We start from the raw sequence: 20,631 nt of genomic DNA on the forward strand, positions 1-20,631 counted from the left end.
GATGGGAGAGGCACAGAGCAGGGAAAGGGGGAGGGCTTCCCTGCCTGTCTCCCCGTGCTCCCCACTCCTGCCTTGGGGCTTTATGAAGGCTTCATCAGAGGCTCTGATCGAACCATTGGCACCGGGCGACTTAACTCCCCCTCCAGCACCCCTCCCCCTCTTAGGTCTAGAGGGGAAGTTCCACCCCTCTAATCAAACAGCTGCTTTCCTTGGCAACCGCCTCCCATCCCTCATCCTTAGGCCCTGCCCTAAAATCCTCATCATTAACATTAACAAGACACCTTAGTCACTCTCATCACTTAGGAATTCTGTGGCAGGAACAGGGACAAAGACCATATCTATTTCTTATTACAAATTACAACAGCCCAGAGGATGTAGGTGGAAAAAAACTATTTACTACATAGGTATTTTAAAAAACAAAAACCAAACTCACAAAGGGCAGAAAGCAAAGCCTGAGAAAATCTCCTTAGCTAGAATTTAAAACGAGGACGCATGTCTTAAAGAAAGTTGAGACACCACCTTTGGTAAAGACAAAGTATGTATTTATAGTTGGAGAAAATATATGATCAAAGAATTCTCTCCCAAAGATCATGTCTGAGGTTCCACGCTAAGAATGTTATGGAAATCATACCATTTTCATCAAATATAATGGTTTATTCTGAAGCAGAATATACTACTAGACAAGCCAATAATTTAGTTTAACTAGAAATTATAATTACAATTTACTAAATGAAAGTGCCATATTGAAATTATGATTATTTTATTGTTACAGTTTAAGCAACTTTTTCCTAAACCAGTGTAGTGATTAATTCTTGACGCCTCATTCTGTAATAAAGATATACTTCAGACAGTCTTCATGGAACAAACTCATTCAACAAAGCTGATTATACATTCCATCAAGTAAACGACATTCTCTCATTGAGTGGGCGGAGTCTGTTTCAATTTGGGGAAGGTGGGGCTCTGGCCGCCAGTCCCTCAGCAGGCCCCGCGGGGAGCCCGCCCTCCTCGGGGCTCCTGGTTAGCTCATCCCTGGCTGAGGGCCCGCAGGTCCTGCCACCCTCCAGTGAGCTGCTCGGTCCTCCATCCCCTCAGCCTGGCCAACTGCTACAGCGTCGAGTCCTCCTGCAGGTTTCTCCAAATGACCCACCCCGAGGTGCTGAGCATCCAAGGCCTCCTGTCCAAGACAGACAGGAAATGGGTTCCCCAAAAGGGGCCTCTCTGAAGCTTAAAGAAGTGAAATTTACTTGCATTGTGCTACAGAAATAAAAAACTTAAAGATCTGTCCTTGGAAAACCACTAACTTGCAACTTCCAGGCCCTGACAGAGGGTAAGCCTTGTAAGTACAGCTCTCCCACTGCTCCCTTTAAAGTGCCGGTCAGGGTTTGTGAGATTAGATCCCAGAACGCCTACACCGTGCGAGTGACGGTGACACCCGAGCGACACGGGCGCTGTCTTCCAGGAGGCCCCAGGGTTTACAGGTGCTTGGGGGCTGCCGTCACAATAGCCTCTGTGGGCAGGAACCAGAGATGCCACAAACCAAACACAAGGCCGGACGGTGAGTGGACGGGAACCAAGGAGCGCCTGGTCTGCGGGGGGGGGCCGCCTCGTGGAGGTCAGGTCCGCAGGTCCCCAGGGGCGGATGAGGGACAGGGACCCCTCTCCCCGGTTCTAGAGCCTGGGACAGTCTATCCTCACCTCCCTGGACTGAACTCCTGAAAGTTTCCCGAGTGATGGAGGCAACAGCAGGGACGGGGCGGGGTGTCCCAAGTCCCATGACCTGGGGGGAGATAGTCCCCGAGCTGTTCCGAGACGCCTTTAGGCTGCCAGGGAATGATCGCAGGGGCAGCTCCAGACGTTCTCCCTCCCTGGCCCCGATCCGGCAGCACAGTCTGGAGTAGGTCCTGAGTGTCCTCAGTGGGGAACGCTGGGATGTGGCTGAAATGCAAGTCGCATTAATGGCGCTTGGCAAAGACGTCGGTTGATTACAGTGCTGCATATTCTCTTTCCATTTTTGGTAGGATGCTAAACCTATGGCTTCATTAACTGCTTCACAGAGGAATAATTCAGTGGGGGCGGCGAGGAGGCGGAACAGGATCACTCTTCAGTAGTATACAGCCTGGAGAGAGGAGAGAGAGACCCGGTTACTCTGCTGGTTTAAAACTACCCGACCAGCCTGGAACGTGAGCTGCGTATGCGAACTCCAAACCGTATCCCTCCGAAGCCTCAGTGCGGTCTGAGCTGGGGTGGGGATCACGCTCTTCCCCACACCTGTAGCCACACGGCGGCACCCCGTTCCGTGCCGGCAGGACAGCACTGGCAGAGACGGCGCTGAAATGCTTGTTCACTGTCCTCACACTGCGAGCAGGAAGCCGCAGCCGCTCCGTGAAAGCTGAAAACTGCTCACAGCTGCAATGCCACCAAGACTTCACCAGGGCGGGAGCTCAGCCCGTTAGAGCGCCACCCTGATACCCTGAGGCTGAGGGCTTGCTCCCGGCCAGGGCACATACAAGCAGTCAACCAATGAACGCATAAGGAGGTGGAGTAACAAGTCGGTGTTTCTCTCTCTCTCACCCTTTAAAAATTAATTAAAAACACTACTAAAATTCCAAGTCCTACTAACTCCAACCCGTACTACTGAGGCTGAAGAAGCGCTGCCACACACCTTCGGGTTCAACTGTCATGTTTGAGTTTCAAAGGCCGAGTGACACTCATCAACGTCAGCCCTCCTCACGCCCTCCGCCGGCCCCTGCAGCTGGACTGCACTCCACGGGAGCGTGCGTGCTTGTGTGCGTGCTCCGCTGGCTGCGGAAGCTGCCGGAGCGCTGAAGGCTCTGTGCAGGCAGCACTCACACTCTCCGTTTCCCATGTACCAGTAAGTGTTTCTGACCCACCCTGGCCGCGTGGCTCAGGTGGTTGGAGCATCGTCCTGACTCCAAAGGTTGCGGGTTCGATCGCGGTCGGTGCGTGTGAGAGGCAACCAAGTGATGTTTCTCTCTCACATTGATGTTTCTGTCTCTCTCTCCCTCTCCCTTCCTCTCTCTCTAAAATCAGTAAAAACATATCCTTGGGAGAGGATTTTTAAAAAGTGTTTTAAGTCCATCCTAATTCTAGCAAAATGAATACAATCACATCCACACATAATTATAATAAAGCTTCCTCAAGTAAATGACCAATATAGGCTCCGTCATTTATTTACAATAAAAGGTGATTTAAAAAAAATGGATAAAAGCTCAGAGAGAATAGCAGAGAAGCAGCTAAGAGGAGAAGAAAACCAAATCTTTACAGAGTCTCACCCTGAATTCAGCCAGCCTGAACCACTGCCCTCACCCCAGCTCAGGGCTGAGACCTGAGGCGGAGCGGGAAGTGACCGGGAGCCTGGTGCCCCCCTCGCGCTGCAGGTGCGGGTGCGGCGGCCTAAGGAAAGGCCCTGCCCAACGTCACAATCGAAGGCAGATGAACACTGTTCCTTCCACAGCCCCAGCCCGCTGCAGAGAGAGGAGAAGTCCCTACCTCACTCCCACAGACAGCTGGCTCCCGACACGTCCGCTCACACGGCTCCCGGGGCGGCCAGGAAGCCCAGCAGGGCCTCCCTCCTCAGCGCAGCCCGGTGTTTCTGAGAAAACCCAAATGACCTCAAATGCAGCTGGGATCTCCGACCCACCAGAGCCATGCAGCTGGAAGAGGAGCCAGCCCCGCGTTCAGGTGGGACAGGACACAGATACACACACATGCTATTCCCACTGCGTGCTCGAGCTCCGCCCCCCCAAGCCTGCTCTTCACAGGCGGTGCCCCTTCAATGCAGCCTCGGGGGGCGGAGTGACAGCCCCCAGAACCACTGCCTCCCTTCCACCTCAGCTCCATCGCCCGCACCTCGAGGGCACACGCTGCCTTGGGAGGGGCGGTCAGGGCCTCAGTCAGCCCGCCGCTCTGCCGCTAGTCACCAAAGAGAGACGTTCTACGGAGTCAGACCTGGAGGGAGAGCACTCAGACCTCCCTCACCGAAGTCGCTCACCACCACCACGGCCACCGGGACTCCTCCTCCCTCAGGCAATTCGAGAACGAAACCGAAACGGAGGCACCAGGAGCAAAGGCAGAGGGTTAGGCAGCTCAGAGCCGGCCAGGCGGTTCTCGTGGCATGAAGTCGGAGACCAGAGGTCGGCGACTGTGCCGCGGACCTGGGCTCTGTGGCCACGAGTCTCGGCACAACAGCAGCGAGAGGCCAGGCCCGCGAGGCGGGGCTGTGCCCGACCTTTCTGCAGAAACAGGAGGCCGGCCGGCAGGCCGTGCGCCCGGCGCCTTAACCTGAGCGGAGTTAGTGGAAAGACCCGAGGAGCCCCCACCACGGGAATGCAGCTGGCGGCCACCAGGCAGGACCCGACGCCGGCACGCGCCGCGGGACTTACCTTGACCAGCACGGCGGCCACCACGCCCAGGATGGCGAGGAGCAGGAGACCGAGTTTTCCTTTGCTGAATCGTTTCAAAAGGAAGAATTTTGCCCAATCCACCTTTGACTGGCTGTTGGGAGGGTATCTGAGTTTGTTAGCACTTTCTCTCTTTAAGCTTTTCAATAAGCAGGGACGTTGATGAGAAAAAGTATCGAAACTATGTTTTCCGTGGTAAGCTCCCATCCCGCTGGAACCTGAAACACAGGGAACAGACACCGTGGCTGCGCTGCAGGCGGCGCTGCGGCCTCGGACCGGCTCCACCTCTGGGCCGGCGCCGGGCTCTGCTCAGGACACTCTTCCCAGCGTCCCCGCCAGGCGGTCTCCCTACAAACAGGACGCTCCCCGGCAGGGACAGTGCCGTGCGGCCTCTCACCTCACTCACCACCCCCACGCCCCGAGGGGAAGGGAGCCAGCAGGGGCGGGAACTGCCCGCGGTGAAAACGCAAAGCCAGGATGGAGCCCAGACCGCCACGCGGCTCCACTCCACAGCCCTACGCACCCACTGGCTTCCTCCAAGCTCCCAGAAAGCACCCAAGACCAGGATGGCCGGCGACACTGCTGGGTGGTGACAGGCAAGGTAAGTCTCTGCCCTCTCAAAAGCCTTCCCTGGGCCAGTTTTCACTTCTCAGATCTACTGTGTGTGCTGGACAGACACGTGTCCGGCGCCGTGCGCAGCCCGGGCACCCGGGGCGGGAGGCAGTTCAGTGGCCCAGCACTTAGATGGCAGCTGAGCTGCAGGGAAATCTGCGAGATGGATCCCAAGATAAGCATTTTGAAAAGAACTTAGAAGACACACACCAGAGGCCGTCTTTAAACAGTGGGTTACGGGTAATCTGTTTCTTTGGGCTCTTCCATCTTTCCCGGGTTTTCTTACTAAGCCGAATGCCTTTCGCATTTGGGGGGAAGGTTTGTTTTGTTATAAAGAAGAGGGTCTGGTCAATGGTGCCAAATGTACCCACTCAGACAGGACTGAGCCCGTCCCTGGATCAGCACTTGGCGGCCCTGTGGCCTCGCAGGGCCAACCGGAGTCTTCGGCTGCCCCTGCCGGTGGGAGCGGGGATCCCGTGGGCACTGAGCAACCAGACACAACGGAGTCTACTCTAATCCTTGAAGGATGTGGGCAGCGAGACCACATAACTACAGCCCAAATCTCACTAACCATCCTCCCCTTCCTTCACCACTCTCCACACCCAAACACATCCAATCCATCAGCAAATCATGTTGCTCGACCCCCAAAAGATCCCTCCCTTCCCACTAGCTCTCCGCCACCATCCTCGCCCAAACCACCACCCGCCAGTCCGGATCCTGCAGCCCCCGCCCCGCCCCTCCCGTTAGTCACGCGCTGGGCACTGGCAGCGCACGCACATCCTGCGAGGCCCTGGCATCGGGGAAGGCAGCGGGCTTCTTGGGACGGGCTTGCCTTAACCTGGATAGGTGCTACCGGGCCAAGCGGGCCAGGTGCCGCCCATGCGGCCGTTTATGTCACGACAGAGGGCGGGAAGCAGGCGGTGGTGAGACAGGGCTTGTGTTGTGTGCTGTCTGCTATGAGAACGTTTGCGCACTTGTCAGCTCGTAACCTCTCTGAGCGGTAACAGGGACGCCACCACTGAGATCCCAAAGGAAAAATAAAAGCTGAGGCCGCCCTCCCAGGGGTGGAAGAGGCAGGCAGGTCCCAGCCCAAAGGGCGCCACCGAGGTGAGTGCCGGGGACAGCTCGGCATTCTCCCCGGCCACCCACTCCCTCCCTCACCAAGATGGGGCACCTGACTGCTGGCTCCAAACACCCCTACATCTGGGAGAAGGACAATCAGCACGTAAAGCAACGGAAGGAACAAATAACCAGAGCCTGTGGCAGGTGCGGTCAGGACGAAAGGTGGGTGGCAGGACAGAGAGGAGCCCCAGCAGGGGGCCTGCAGGGAGCAAGAGGACTTGCCACCGGGGAGGCGCTGAGGAGAGGACCGCCCGCGGGGACACTCACCCACGCCTCCGAAGGGCAGAGAGCTGAGCGTGAAGTGCATGATTACGTCGTTGGCCGTGACACCCCCGCTGGACGTGCAGTCAATCATCCGCCGGACGAGCTGAGGGACAGAGCGAGGCGGGGTCAGCGCTTCAGGCTGCACGCGGGCGTGGGGGCGCCGCGCTTCACCTCCAATGGAACTCGGGGAGCCCCTGCTCTTCTCAAACATGAGCCCGAACAAGGAGAGGCGCCCGCACAGGGCAGACAGCAAATGCGTCCCCACTGAACTTCGCAGGCACTCCACGGGAGGCGCCCCGAATCGCCCTCTTAGAGCCGGACTCGCCAAAACGGTAGCAAAGCCTTTTTAAAAGGAAGGGCGAGTTCGGACTGTACTCTGGTTTTTAAAACTGTCAGTACTTCTCTATCTCTGCTTTAAGATATAGATCATGACTTCTAGCTGTCATTTAGTTTTTATGGAATGCAACAAATACGTAAGACTTAGCATCCAGTTTCTGAAGAAATGGTTGTCCTAAGATCTGAATGGGGACAGAGACCTGGCGGTAAGTGCCACATCACGTGGGAGCCGACAAGCCCGGAGCTCTTCACGGAACCGCCGTGGGGACTGTGCACGGCCACCCACCGAGTGCCTCCGGGGACCTGAGCTTCCGGCCGCATCGCCACGCCTACGGCCTCTGAGATGTCGGCCTGCGCGTGTGGACAGCCCACGCTCCACGCAGCCCGCTCACCGTCTCCCCGCACCTGAGCGCTGCATCGGGGGGGCGCCTCAGACCTCGACCGTGGGCTCCCCTCAGCCTCGCTTTTCTCTGGAGGCCTCTGAACCCCACGCGCCCACCTCGAGGCCACTGTCCCTCAGCAGCAGCCAGCCCCCTTTAATGCAAGTAGGCCAGCCACTCAGAAAAGGGGTGGGGCTGCGCAGGCTGGGGGCACAGTGCACAGCGCCCACCCCCTGCCGGACGCTCCCCCGCAAGCGGCAAGCGAGGTGGCCAGCTCAGCAGCGAGGAACTGCAGACATCGCACCACCTCCCCGGCAGCACCAGAGACCCTGCCCCCAGCCCGAGCGGCGGCACGCTGCATGGTAAGGGGGGCCCTCACAGAAACGCCCAGTGGGTTAATGTCAGAAAAGCTTCTAACGCTGGTCCATGAGGCTCCCAGTTACAGGGGAGGAGTCGGACACGCACCCCCGGAGACCTATCCCCAAGGGGTACGCACGGTCACCGCCCCACGCCTCCCGAGAAGCGGCGGTGGGTCCCAGTACCACACAAAGGAAGCCGCAGGCTCTGCTGCCAAGAGGGACACGACTCACAGCGGCTGCACTCTAACGTTTACCTTGTTGTTGTGAGAAAACACGTAGAGAGCCAATGGCTTTTCGCGCTCATTTATGAACGTTATGGCTTCGTCTGCATTCTTCACAGGCACTATTGGAAGAATCGGTCCAAAAATTTCTTCTTGCATCACCTTGGTTTCAGGGTCAACGTCAGTAAGTACTGTTGGGGCTGAAAACAAAATAAGCAAATGAAAATGCTACAGGAGACAGAGATGCAAAACCCCGCCTACCTTTCAGCAGGCCAGCTCTCCATCCCTCCTTCCCCCAGGGACCCGCCGTGGAAAAGCCCCGAGTATGGGACGAGCCAGTGCTCACTGAATGTCTGCAAGCACGAGACTCGGGGCCATCATGCAAACCAAGAGAAGAGCTGTGCCTGGACGTAGCCTCCTCACGTTCCTCCCTGGCCAAGCACACGCCTGACACGAGTGTGTACCTCTGTCTGGGAGCACAGACAGCCCCTCTGGGTCACATCCACGTTTCTTAACCAGTGCTTTCCTGCAGAGTCTCACTGAGCTGAGTCCATTCTGTTACACGTTAAGAAAACACACTTAAGTGGCCAAGACTCCCTCCCCCTCAGTCAGTGCTCCATCCACTGCGGGCAGGGGCACAGGGCGGCACTGTGGACGCGGAAGGAGCTTGGCGAGCACCCCAGCCTCATGCCGCGCCGTCCCGGGCAGCACACCCCAGGACCTGTCACACGCTGGGCGGTCAACTAAAGGAAGCACCCGACAGCAGCGACTGTCTCCGACCGGGTCCTGGCAGCACGGTGGACAGTCCTGCCAGCACTCGGGGGTATACATGTGCACCCCCACCCATGCTTCCCCGGGGCAGAGAACGGACTCGGTTTGGGTGTCCACCCTCCTGGCCTAGCCATGAGCTCAGATAAAGTGACCCTGACTCCTGGTCAGAGGAAAGCTCCTGACTAGTCTGAGCTCATCATGAATGCCCTTTCCCAGGCCACTGATTAGAGAGCAGTGGGCAAGCCAACACGCTGAGGATGGGGGACAGAAAGACCAACAACTGGGGCTTCCTGAGGTATGACGGAGCCACTGAACTCACAGGCCGGCACTGGGCTGCGCCTTACCTGAGAACACAGTGTTCCTTACGGCTTGAGCCCTGGGAGTTTTAAGTGGGGTTTGGAATGCACAGCATCCTATCTGATAAGACAAGTAAAGCTGGTTGGGGCAGCCTTTTTGCCAACTAAATGTGTCATTCTCCTGTTATATATTACTTTGGAAAAAGTGCTTAAAATTCAAAACTAATACAGATTTATGGCAGAAAATAAAAGCCACAGAAAGTAAACAAACAATGTCAAGCATGACAGATCAAAAAATAATTTCTGCGAAAGCGTTGCCAGTGGCTAGTTGTGGAATGATGGCTAGGCTATTTCTTTGAGCCGTTTTTCCAGGCGTAACCTGGAAGTAATTCCAGAGTTCTGCTTCTCAGGGTAGGTAGGAAAAAAACTATGCGTAAACACAGAAAAGCTAGTGCCACACAAGTGGTTTACTTCAACGTGTGTGTGTGTGTGTGTGTGTGTGTGTGTGTGTGTGTGTGTGATCATCTTTACAGTTTACCCGAAGCGCATTTAAGTTTATTTTACACTAAAGATCTGTTTGCTTAGTGTCAACAAATACTGTCAAGCTGCCCTCTCCCACGAGGAAGGGGGCTCCCTTACCTATGTAGCAGGTGGCCTCATCAGTCTCCCCACCAAAAGCTATCTTCTGTCCTTCAAGCAAACTCAGGAGCCTCTTAAAGTGACGAAGATTGACGATCCTTTCATAATCAGGAGATTCCTTTATATTTTCTCCATAAAATTCCTATTTAAAACAATAGTGTTTCACTGTCACAGAAGACCCATATTTCCATTTCTTTACAGGTACAAAACCCACTCATGCTCAAAAATCACCACATTCCACCCCACCAAGTGCTTTAACGGCACTGACTGTTTCCGACTTTGAGGGCTCAGCTTCAGATCTGTTGACCTTATGACGGTACAAAATGGTACGACTTGAGTAGAAGTGTATTCCGAACTGTGATCTCCTCCCGGGCCGGTGAGGCGTGGGCAGCGGCAGCGGCAGCGCGGTGACTGCGCCCAAAAGCGGCCAACGTGAGAGGCGGAGCGCGGGGAAGCCCCGCTGCACTAAGCGAGGACGTCCAGCAGGTTCGGTGCCAAACCCATTTCCACTCATTTCCCACTTCTAACGGCTGATCAGGTCCCCACCGCACGTCACGGAGAACCTGCAACAGTGGCACAGCCAGGCCTCTTGGCATGTCAGGGACAGCAGTTCAAGCAGCCGCACACGTGTGTCCCTCTCCGTCTCCGGGCTCAGAGGGATCTCTGTGTCTACCTGTGGCCCGAGCGGGGCCGCGAGGGCAGCTAGAAGGTCTTGCTCCATCTGAGGACCCTGTTTCCCTATGGCCGTGGCTGCTCCCTGCACGGAGCTGTGTGGCTGCAGCAGAGACCCCATGACCTGCAAAGCCTAGAGTATTTGCCACCTTGCCCTTTTCATGCAGGTCGCTGAGTTTGCGCTTTTCCATGTTCTCTAGACGGGCATTTCCACCCGTCATAGACAACAGGGCAACCACTCAGAAGATCCAAATACAGCCCAGTCAATTAAACAAGGCAAAAAACCTCAAAGGCCATCAATCTATATTATTATGTAAAACAAACACGAAATGACTGAGTTGCTGCATCACTTCAAAGCCTTATGAAAGCTCTCAACTTACTCTCCAGTCAAAATACCTCCACACACAGCTCAAGTCTGGGTAAGCATCTCCAAGCAGGAGCAGCCACGCCTTCCTTCCCTCTCAGGCGGGCACCTCCCAAACTCCAAGGGACCCCAGGAGACTTGCAACCAGGGGAGAAATGGGCAGCGGAGCCCGTCCGGGGCTGACCCCTGAACCTGTCTCCAAGGCCCCGTTTCCCTGACCCCAGAGAGCCAGAGCAGCCCGGCCAGGCTCTCCTGCCGCTTCTTCTCTCCCGCGCCCGCCCTGTTTCACTGCCCCGGCCTTAATACATCCTCTCAACCCAGACAACACCCCCAAACAAACAAGCATCATCCCAGCAGCCTGTGGACATGTATGTTCCTGGCGCCGACCCCCCCGCCCCGACCCGTGCCACCAACCACGGTTTTCCACGCTGGTGGCACCTTAGAATCCCCTGGAGACGCCAGACCAACTGAACCACAGCTGGAGGGTGAGGGCCGGGAACTGTTCTCACATGGCTCCCTGGGGACCTCAGTCCAGAGAATAAATGCCTCAAAGGCCACGGCGTCTTATTCCTTTGAAGCCAGGTTCTCAACAAAGCACGACTTCCCAATTCTCACGTCCTCATCGTCTCACAGGGGTCTTTAATCCCCTCTTTGCCATCTCACATCCCCCGGGTCTGGCCAATTCTGCTTTCATTTTCTTCTTGTCTGGCTCCATCTTCCCTCCCATCACTTCTGTCCAAGCCCCTCGGCACCTGAGGCCGGTGACCCTGCCTGGAGCAGTGAACTTCCCTAAATTACCGGTGTGGTTTCTGTTCTCTGGTCACAAACGGTGCTCTCTGGTGTTCTGGATCCTTCTGTTCAGTGCTCAGTTAGCGCCTGTCAAGTGAACTATGATCGTTACAATAATTCCTTCCACCCAGGGGGCTCAGTGACCCCTCCCTCCGGGGAACTCGTCACACTGGTTTATCCCTTCCTTTCTTCAAGGCACTCGGACACTCCCATACAGCCTTCCTTGATTTCCTCCCTAGAGATCTTTACTTTAAACACCTGGAAGACCAATAACCATGTCAAGAACATACTATAAACAGGTGGTTGATTAATTCACTCCTCCAAACACTCTACATACACAAGCACCGACAACCTTAATTGGCATGACCACTATGCCACCTGATTACACTCAAAGGACGGGCAACATTCTCTCAAAACCACACACATAGTCATCTACCCGGTGTGCAGCAAGCGTTTTTAAAACGTGCAATACCTGACTGCTCAGTCAGGGGCACTGACCTCTTTCCCTTTAGCTTTTCCAATAAAAAAAAATTACAAGAGCAAACACAACAACAGCCATCCAGTGTGAAGGAATCAAAACTATACCTATTTTTTTTTTTGTCAAATTAGGAAAAAAAATTTTTTTGGTGTGTTGCAGAATTTCAGTAATTAGTCTGTGCGCCATGAGATGAAAAAGGCTGAAATTGCTGCTTTAAAGCATGTACCACAGCTAACCCGCTTATCCATCAGCAAATCAACTAGACAAGTGGACCTAACACCAACCTGACCTTACTCCCAGCAGACACTCCACGGAAAGGGTGCGAGCATTTTAATTAGCCAGTGGGTTAATGCAGAACATAGACTTCTGGGATTTTCTCGGGGAAGCGAGGGTGTAAGGATGCTGCCTGCAAACAGCTGATCTGACTCATCTTCATGAAACCAACAGCGTCAGACACGTTAACCACTAACCTTCACAGTTTCCTTAATCTTCTGCACGATTTGACTCTGGAGAGATGGTTCGCAGAGAATGTAGTCGGGAGCAATGCAGGTTTGGCCGCAGTTCATGTACTTCCCCCAGGCTATGCGTCTGAAGGGGAAAGCCCAGAGAGCCACAGGATTAAGTCTACTCTTCGTTTGTTACACACTTTGGTGTTGTTTGAATGTTTTCAACTAACGTGTGTTCAAACACTTACTTGGTAATCTTTTGTTGTTGTTCTTAATCCTCACCAGAGGATATTTTCCCATTGATTTTTAGAGAATGTGGAAAGGAAGGAGAGTGGGAGGGGGAGGGGGAGGGGGAGGGGGAGAGAAACATCGATGTGAGAGACACATCGATTGGTTGCCTCCATGCATGCGCCCCAACCTGGGCCAGGGATCGAACCTGCAACCCAGGTACCTGCCCTTGACTGGGAATCAAACCTGTGACCCTTCCATGCGTAGGCTGATGCTCTAACCACTGAGCAACCATCCACGGCACTTGGCAATCTTTATAAAAATATTTTAAGAACTCGTCTCTAAATCAGTTGGCTGGAATTTGGAATGCATTTTCCAGCTGATGTGAAGTGCTCTAAGGAGCGGGGAGTTCTCATGCCAACTCATGGGAAACAGCCCTTTGCGCGCAGAGAGACCTCTGCCCGCTACAGGAAAGAGAGAAATAGCCTCAACACCCTCTTCCTCCCCCACTCCCGCCAAAGGGACCTGAGGGACGGCAGGAGTTCCACACAGGCTCCGCCTCCTGGCTGCGGCTTTAGTCCTGCTGGCAGGAAGCTCAGGCAGGCAGAACAGCAGCCGCCCCCCTGGAGAGCTGTGCCCATGGATGGGTCAAAGTCTGGGACACGGACATTCACCAACTGAGAGTCCCATATTCTGGAAGCAGACTTCTACTTACGAAGACAACCTGGACCCCAGCTAACCCGCTAGACCTCCTCCTGCTCCGTGTCTCCGAAGGAGAGAGAAGCCACACACCCCTGAGCACACAGCCCTCGGGGTTTTGTCCTTCCTGCTGGCGAAACCTGATTTAGCAGAGAGAACCTGACACCTTTTGTTTACGAGTTCCCAGAGCAAGATGCTAATCTAAGTTAAAGATAAGTAATACTGGTTTACCAACAAAGGAGCTCAGTTAAGAAACGGACAGAATACCCTTCCTATTGGGAATGTAAAGATCTTATTAGGCATACACAATACTTTGGATTACCTACTTCCTGGGTCACCTACCAGCAGAGAAGTAAAATTTCTTGTCGCTCTATAATCTCAAGTACAGAAGACCCTCTCCCATGACTCCTAGGGAGTGAGCACCCACTGCTCATCGCTGCTGGCAGTGGCAGCAGAGAGTTTGTGCAAGAATTCTGTTACCCGTGAGGACATCAACCACCAAAGCTTCGTGTCTCTCAGGGTCAAGAGGCGCAGGGCTCCAGAGCAAAGAGGATACATCAACCCAAAGTCCCCACTCTGCTGGGAAAGCCCCATGGACGGGGCCAGCCTCACCTGCAGGCGACGTCCAGGTCACAATCTCTGTCGATGTAGCACGGACTCTTCCCTCCCAGTTCCAGAGTCACAGGGGTCAGATGCTTGGCAGCAGCTGCCATGACAATTTTTCCAACCGCAGTGTTTCCAGTGTAGAGAATGTGGTCAAATCGCTGCTTCAGGAGCTCGGTGGTTTCATCAACACCACCATTAACCACAACATACAGGTCCTTAAAGAAAGAAAACAGCCGTGGCTGGTGTGGCTCAGCTGGTTGGGTGTTGTCCTACCCACCTCAAAGTTGTTAGTTCAATTCCTAGTCAGGGCTCGAACCCCCCCCCCCACCCCCCGCAGGGCTGGGGGGTCGGTCATGAAGGCAGCAGCCAATCGACATTTCTCTCCCTCCCTTCCTCTCTCTCTCCAAATTCAATTTTTAAAAAATCTTTTTTAAAAAAAGAAAGATAAACATTTGCATTGCCAAATTAATCAATTGCCTAAAGAGCAGTTTCTTCAACATGGACATATACTATTCAGTAAAACCGCAAAAAGATGGAGACCAGTCCTGTGAGGGTAGAAGAGGGAGCAGATGGAGGACAGGGTGGAAGAGGCCAGTGGCATCTGAGAGCCATCATCCCACAGGGGGACGACTGGAGAGTGCAGTGTTTTCTACATGAGCTCAGCAATGAAGACACAAAAGAGAAGAGAGCAAATGGGTGGACTGGACCAGGGAAATGTGTAAGATGGGGACTGTGCAAGCTGAGGATTTAGGTGAGAAAAAGTGGCTGCTATGAATGACCGCAGAACAGGCCCCCACTTAATGTCTTAACCGGAACGTTCTCTCTCTACAACACGGCGCAGGGCTTAGCCCACAGTAGGAACCAAGTAGCTGCCTGCTGACTGACGGGTGCGAAGCGCAGCAGGCAGGCAACTGGCTGTGAAGTCAGATCTGACTAACTCTTCGCTCTGTGACTTACTAGTTACGTGTCTTGGACAGTTTCCTCGTCTGTTACTGGGAGGTCCCACGGCTTTGGGCTGAGCCCTTACAGGACTGCGCTCCCATCAGCACTACTATGAAAGAAGGAACATTTTGAAAAACGACATGAAGAGCAGCGACAGAGGACAGATGACGAGGAAGACAGAGGGAGATGTGTTAGAACATTCTGAGGTGCTGGCATGAAGTAAAAGTTGGTTTGTGGGCCTCATGTTTCCACTTGGTCTCCTGCTAATTAGGGCTAATTAGTCCTCATTCACTTCAGAGTTCAACTGCCCAGCTGTTTCAGGTTTTAACTTGCGTATGGCTCAATCTACAGAGCGTGTGTGACTGATGCCCCAACAGCTAGGTGAGGCAGGGTGGGCATCACTATGCCCATCTGGACAGTCAGATAGTGAAGAATTTACCCCTGGTTTCTAATCCTACTCAATCCACGACATCTCTCTGTTTTCATCATCCTTCTGAGCTAGATAACCACAGCTATTAGAACAAACCTGTTCTGTGGTTAAGACGACAAAGAACAGTATTATTCCAAGGGCCGGAGTTAGATTATTATAAGTTAACGCGTACAACTACAAGTATGACATTTAAAGTTGCCTTTCAATGACAGTGAAGTGTCATTGCTCCTTCCTGCAGCAATCCCAGGTCGAACTAAACAGTCCCAGCGCCGTGATGGTGGCAGGAGGACCTCCGACTCGAACAGAGACGGAACCCTGTGGTCAGAGCGCATCTTCTTTACCCAACGCGACACCCTTAAATGCCAGCACGTTAACCCGAGGGACAGCTCTGGTTTGGGAGGCCATTTTCTCCCTGTAGCTTCAGGCCACAAACAGGCCCATTTAAAGTGACGTGTTCTTATATAGACATATTCCATTAAGACAAGAGGTGACCAGAACCCAGCACCGAGCTAGTCCCTCATTAAGTAATTCACCAAAAGAACACACCTAAAATCACGTTAGGATTAACCTAAAAACAAAGGTTGATCCAACGCCGAAGGGCAGAAGAGGGTCTGTAATAGCAGGGGGCCCATGCAGCCACTGACTCCAATGTATGGCATAAGCACAGCAGCTGAGCTGTTCAGGGTCTTTTGGAGCGAACTTCTTTTATCAAGCCAACTGCTGGAGGCTTAGGACACTGCAAACTGACCCCCGCCATCAATGACAGGCACTGGAAGAGAGGTCAAATGGGCATTTCCCACCACAAACAGATGTTTGGCAGACGGTCAAGGCATTCTTACCTTGTCTAAATACTGGGGGAGGAGCTTAGCCAAGAGCTTGGCTGTATTTTCACTTAGTTCAGAAGGCTTGATAATCACAGCATTTCCTAAACAAAGCAAAAAGCAGAACAGTATCACCTAATACTTGATTAAATTTTTAATAGCTACCAAAATGGTGTTCATGCAGGGAGTACAGGCTAAGTATGCCAATTATTTCTGCTGCTCTTAATTCTGTTCTTCCTTGTGAGCATAAGAGTTTAATCTCAGTTTCTCTTTTCCAAATGCTAACTTCTTAGTTCTCATCATCTTCAGATAACTAACCACCCCCACTCCTCTCTATTTCCATCACCTTTCTCCTACTCCCATGCCTGGACTTTCCTCTCTGCCCTGGAATTATCGCGCAAACAGGCCTTGTCAACATAAAGCTGTCATTCTGGATCTTGCAGAAATGAGACCTTAATCTCTTGGCATAAACCCAGGCCAGCCTTGCTCCCATAGCCCTTATCTGAGTGAAGAAATGGTCAGACAGAATCAAATGGTTTACCCACGGCCACAGCTGGCAACTGAAACCACATTAGAATATGGATGCCTGACTCCAATTCCTGAGCCTGTCAGCTCATGCCTTTATATTCTTACATTCTCCATACATTGCTGGTGTCAACCAAGGCATGCCATCAAAGCAAATATATTTAATTAGCCACCATCCTTAATTTGTAATCAATGAGAACAGGACCCTCTGAAAAGGTATAGAGACATAAGCTGACATCAGACCTGCAGCAATGGCTCCGATCAGTGGCTGCATGGTGAGCACGAAGGGGTAGTTCCAAGCCCCTATAATCAGGACGACCCCCAGGGGCTCTGGCTGGATGTAGGCCTCGTCCATCATGGTGAGCAGGTTCTTCTTGGCTGGCGTAGCAGTAATCCACTCAGGAAGCTGCTCCAGCACGAGATCAACTTCCCCGAGAATGGTAATGACTTCCTGGCTGTATGCGTTCAGCTCACTCTGTTCAAAGAGTCACAGTAAACCTTGCATAAGTACGACACATTCAACCCGAGTGTCTAACACTTCAGGCCAGGTACACCTGCAGTGAAAACTGGCATTATCAGACCAGCGGGCTTGCCATTCAGATTCTTTTTGCTCCTCCAAGCTGTCAGACTTGCTAATTCCCTCTCTAATAGACTCAATCCCTCTAAAACCTCTTTGCTCATCCAAGGCATTTAAAATCAGGCTTAAACACTACCTTCAGGATGACTTCCCTGATTAATAATGGCTTACCCTGATCACACTTTATAAACCATAGCAACTATGCTTTTGACCTGCATCTTAATATTTTACCCTAATACAGTCGTTTATAACTATTCTCATATTTTATCTGTGTATGTTTTGTCTCCCAACCAAATTTAAAACACTCAAGGACAAGGAAGTTACTGTATTTCTTTAGTAATCATACACATACACATACACACACACACACACACACACACACACACTAACAAGAGGCCCAATGCACGAATTCATGCACAGGTGGGGTCCGGCCAGCCTGCCCGATGGGGGCTATCAGGGCTGGGCCAGGCTGGCCGGGGGGAGGGGATGCAAGATGTTGGCCATCCAGCCCTGCCCCCGATTGGGGTAGGGGGCCGGATCAGGGGCCAAGCCGGCCGGGAGAGGGACTACGGGAGGTTGTGGGGGGCCAATCAGGGCCCTGATCGGGCCGGTTGGCTGCTGCAGTACGTGTTATAGTGACTGGTTGTTCTGTCATTCCGGTTGCTTGGCTTTTATACACACACACACACACATACATACTAGAGGCCTGTGTGTGTGTGGGGGGGGGAGGGTCCCTCAGCATGGCCTGGGACCCCTCGCTCCTAGTCACCTGCCTGCTCAATGCTCCTTACTGCTCAGCTTGCTACTCCTTAGTGCTGCCACGGAGGCGAGAGAGGCTCCCACCACCACCTCTGTGCTCGCCAGCCATGAACCCGGTTTCTGGCTGAGTGGCGGTCCCCTGTGGGAGTGCGCTGACGCACTGACCACCAGGGGGCAGTTCCTGCTGAGCATCTGCCCCCTGGTGTTCAGTGCGCATCATAGTAACCAGTTGTTCTTATCGCTTAGGCTTTTATTATATAGAAGACTAGAGGCCGGTGCACAGCATTCGTGTGTGTGTGTGGGGGGGGGGGGGGGAGTGGGGAGGGTCCCCTCAGTTCGGCCTGCGCCCTCTCGCAGTCCAGGACCCTTTGGGGGAATGTCCGAATGCTGGTGCAGAGCAGGCCTAAGCCGGCAGTCAGACATCCCATGAGGGGTCCTTAGCGCTGCCCCGGAGGTGGGAGAGGCTCCTGCCACCGCTGCTGCGCTTGCCCACCGGGGGGCAGCTCCTGCATTGAGCGTCTGCCCCCTGGTGGTCAGTGCACGTCATAAAGACCAGTCGTTCTGCCTTTCAGTAGATTTGCATATTAGGGTTTTATAATAAAGGAGGATAGACAGATTCACACAAACATTTCATGCTTGTGGAATAAATGATTCAGACTTTTAAAAATCTTAATTATTCCATCTTGTTTATTTGATACCACAACCACTCTACACCTAAAGCACACTAAAGGGAATTGTATAGTTCCTGTTGTTACTAATACTAAGATACTACTACCCTTCAAAATAATCTTTTGGGAGAAGTGAGGGAGAGGGAGACTCACAAAGCCAGAGCAAAATCTTGTTCCCTGTGGAATAAACATAAAAAGTAAAAACATAAAGGGGACAACTATTTTAAAAAAAAAGTAAAACCAAAACGACAATATTATTAGAAAACACAGGGTTATAAATTTATGCCCTAAGCACCACCCTAACCCTTGCTACTCAAAGCTTGGTTCCAAAACAGGCGCCATGGTATCACCTGGGAACTGATCAGAAACTCGGCTCTCACCCGCCCCTCAGACCTTCTGAACCTTGGTCCGCGTTCTAACGAGATCCCCAGGGATTCGCCAGTTTAAGGAGCACTGGCCTAAAACCAAGTCATGGAGGAAAATGTAAGTGCAACAACGGCAACCAATAGACCTTTCTTCAAAAGAACCAGTAAACAAAGTTAAAAGACAAGAAACAGACTCTGAGAAAAATATCTGCAATATATTACGCCGACAAATTACCGAAATCCAAGATATAAAAACATTCCTACGGGAAAAGGACCATAAATGCAACAGAAAAACAGGCACAACTATAAAAGGCAGTTCACTGACAGAAGCCAGAAAACGCACGCACTTCTGTGTCTGCAAACACGCTCCGCGGGGCTGCCTGAGCGAGGGGCGGCCGGGAGAGTGGGGGCACCTTCGGCTCCACCCCCCACCCCACCCCCGCTGGAGACCACCCCCGTCCCCCAATCCTGGCGTCCTCCCCACTCCGGCCCAGTGCCCGCGCGCGCACCTTGCTCAGGTCCGAGGCGATGGCCGCCAGGATGTCCCTCTCGCGCTCCTGCACCATCCTGCGCAGCGCCTCGAGCTGCTGCAGCCGGAACCTCAGCGGGCGCGACCGGCCGCTCCGGAAAGCGTCTCGGACCCGCTGGACCAGGCGCTCCATGGCTCCCTGCACTGAGGAGAGAGGGAGGTCGGGGCGCTGCGCGGGACCCGGCGGCCGCCCCCGCTCGCCCCCTCCGCGGCGGACCCCGGGCCGCACCCCACTCACCCGCCCGACGCGTCCTCTGCACCCGCCCAGCCGGACTGCCGGCAGCCGCCGGGGGCGGGCTCCACCCCATCCACCCGAGCCGCGCGCCTATTGGTCGGGCGGGACGCGTGACCCCGCCGGAGCCCCGCCCACCGCCCACGCCGGGAGCTGACCGCGGGCGGGTCCGGGCTGGGGCGCGGCCTCCCAACCCCACGGGCGGCGGGGGGATCCCGGAGCGGCCCAGGTGCCGGTGGGGTGGGGGGCGGGGCGGGGGCGCCGGAGGGGAAACGGGGCGGGGCAGGGGCGCTCGCGGGAGGCCGGAGGCGCGGGCGCGGCCCTGCGGCGGAGTGTGTGTGCACCGGCCGCGGGCGGGCCGGGCTCGGTGCCTGCGGGGTGCGGGCGGCCGCGGGCCAGGCGGAGGGAGAGGTCGCCCCGCCCACGCCACCCTCCGCTCCTTCCCCTCTGCCCTTCCCAGCGAGCTCCGCGGGGAGCCGCCGCCCCTCCGCCTCCGAGTTCCGAACCCACGAGGCAGGCTCGGCCCTCGCCGGCCCCAGGCCCAGGCGGCGGCCGCCGGGACACGGCCCCGCTCTTCCTCCTCCGCCGTCCCTGCGATGGCGGCGGCGAAGGCCGTGGGCCCGCCCGGAGCCGCACCCCTTCCTCTGAGCCCCGAGGGGCGCGGCCGCCTGCCCCGTGTCCGTCTGAACTTACCAGGCCTCTGCGAACTTAGACACGAGCCCGCCTCCGCCAGGGGCCCGCCTTGACCCACTTCCAGGCCACAGTGCCGGAGCCATCGTGCCCTCCTCTCTGGCCCCGTCTTCAAAAACAGGGAACCCACCACTCCCGCCCCGGCCCACGTCCTGGGCAGCCTCTGCGCTGGGCCCGGCCCCGGCCCCGGCCCCGGCCCCGGCCCCGGCCCCCTCCTGCTTTCCCTGTCCTACTCTGCACTCGAGGCCCTGCGCCTCTCAGCTCCGCGTCTGCCACGCTGTGTGCTGCCCGCAGGGCCCCAGCCCCAGCGGATTAACCGCTGCCCCTGCTCTCGCACCCCACGGCTTCCAACGGAGGAGGCACGAGCGGGAACTAAGGCGGGAAGGGAGC

General features: G+C 54.6%; 1 protein-coding gene across 4 annotated transcripts; it reads right to left on the bottom strand.

Moving 5' to 3' along the window:
* Positions 1 to 633: 633 nt before the first annotated feature.
* Positions 634 to 20,392, bottom strand: ALDH3A2 (aldehyde dehydrogenase 3 family member A2). Of its 4 annotated transcripts, none has more exons than XM_079798483.1 (12): positions 20,245 to 20,392; positions 19,300 to 19,463; positions 16,665 to 16,896; positions 15,915 to 16,000; positions 13,710 to 13,918; positions 12,195 to 12,312; positions 9,422 to 9,563; positions 7,749 to 7,915; positions 6,423 to 6,522; positions 4,404 to 4,639; positions 3,511 to 3,613; positions 634 to 2,116 (listed from the first exon to the last, which is right to left on the bottom strand). In XM_079798483.1, the coding sequence occupies exons 2-11, from the start codon at positions 19,450 to 19,452 to the stop codon at positions 3,548 to 3,550; spliced, it is 1,509 nt and encodes a 502-aa protein (XP_079654609.1). In that variant the 5' UTR covers positions 19,453 to 19,463; positions 20,245 to 20,392; the 3' UTR covers positions 634 to 2,116; positions 3,511 to 3,547. The 4 variants fall into 4 exon arrangements, with proteins under 4 accessions (XP_079654609.1, XP_079654607.1, XP_079654610.1 ...); XM_079798481.1 differs by lacking the exon at positions 20,245 to 20,392 and adding an exon at positions 19,558 to 20,182; XM_079798484.1 differs by lacking the exon at positions 20,245 to 20,392 and adding an exon at positions 19,558 to 19,648 and having other exon boundaries at positions 19,300 to 19,458.
* Between the last annotated feature and the right edge of the window lie 239 nt (positions 20,393 to 20,631).

The sequence above is a fragment of the Cnephaeus nilssonii genome, assembly GCF_951640355.1.
Source record: "Cnephaeus nilssonii genome assembly, chromosome: 19".
NCBI classification, from domain to species: domain Eukaryota; kingdom Metazoa; phylum Chordata; class Mammalia; order Chiroptera; family Vespertilionidae; genus Cnephaeus; species Cnephaeus nilssonii.

What these genes read in the sequence shown, in the direction of transcription:
- ALDH3A2 (XM_079798481.1), bottom strand. Translation starts at nt 19,627, where the DNA reads ATGGGGTGGAGCCCGCCCCCGGCGGCTGCCGGCAGTCCGGCTGGGCGG. An exon ending in TCCCCCAGTATTTAGACAAG is followed by an intron (nt 13,919 to 15,914) that starts GTAAGAATGCCT and finishes TCTTTCTTTAAG; the next exon opens with GACCTGTATGTTGTGGTTAA. An exon ending in TCTGCCCTTCGGAGGCGTGG is followed by an intron (nt 4,640 to 6,422) that starts GTGAGTGTCCCC and finishes CCTGTGTTTCAG; the next exon opens with GTTCCAGCGGGATGGGAGCT.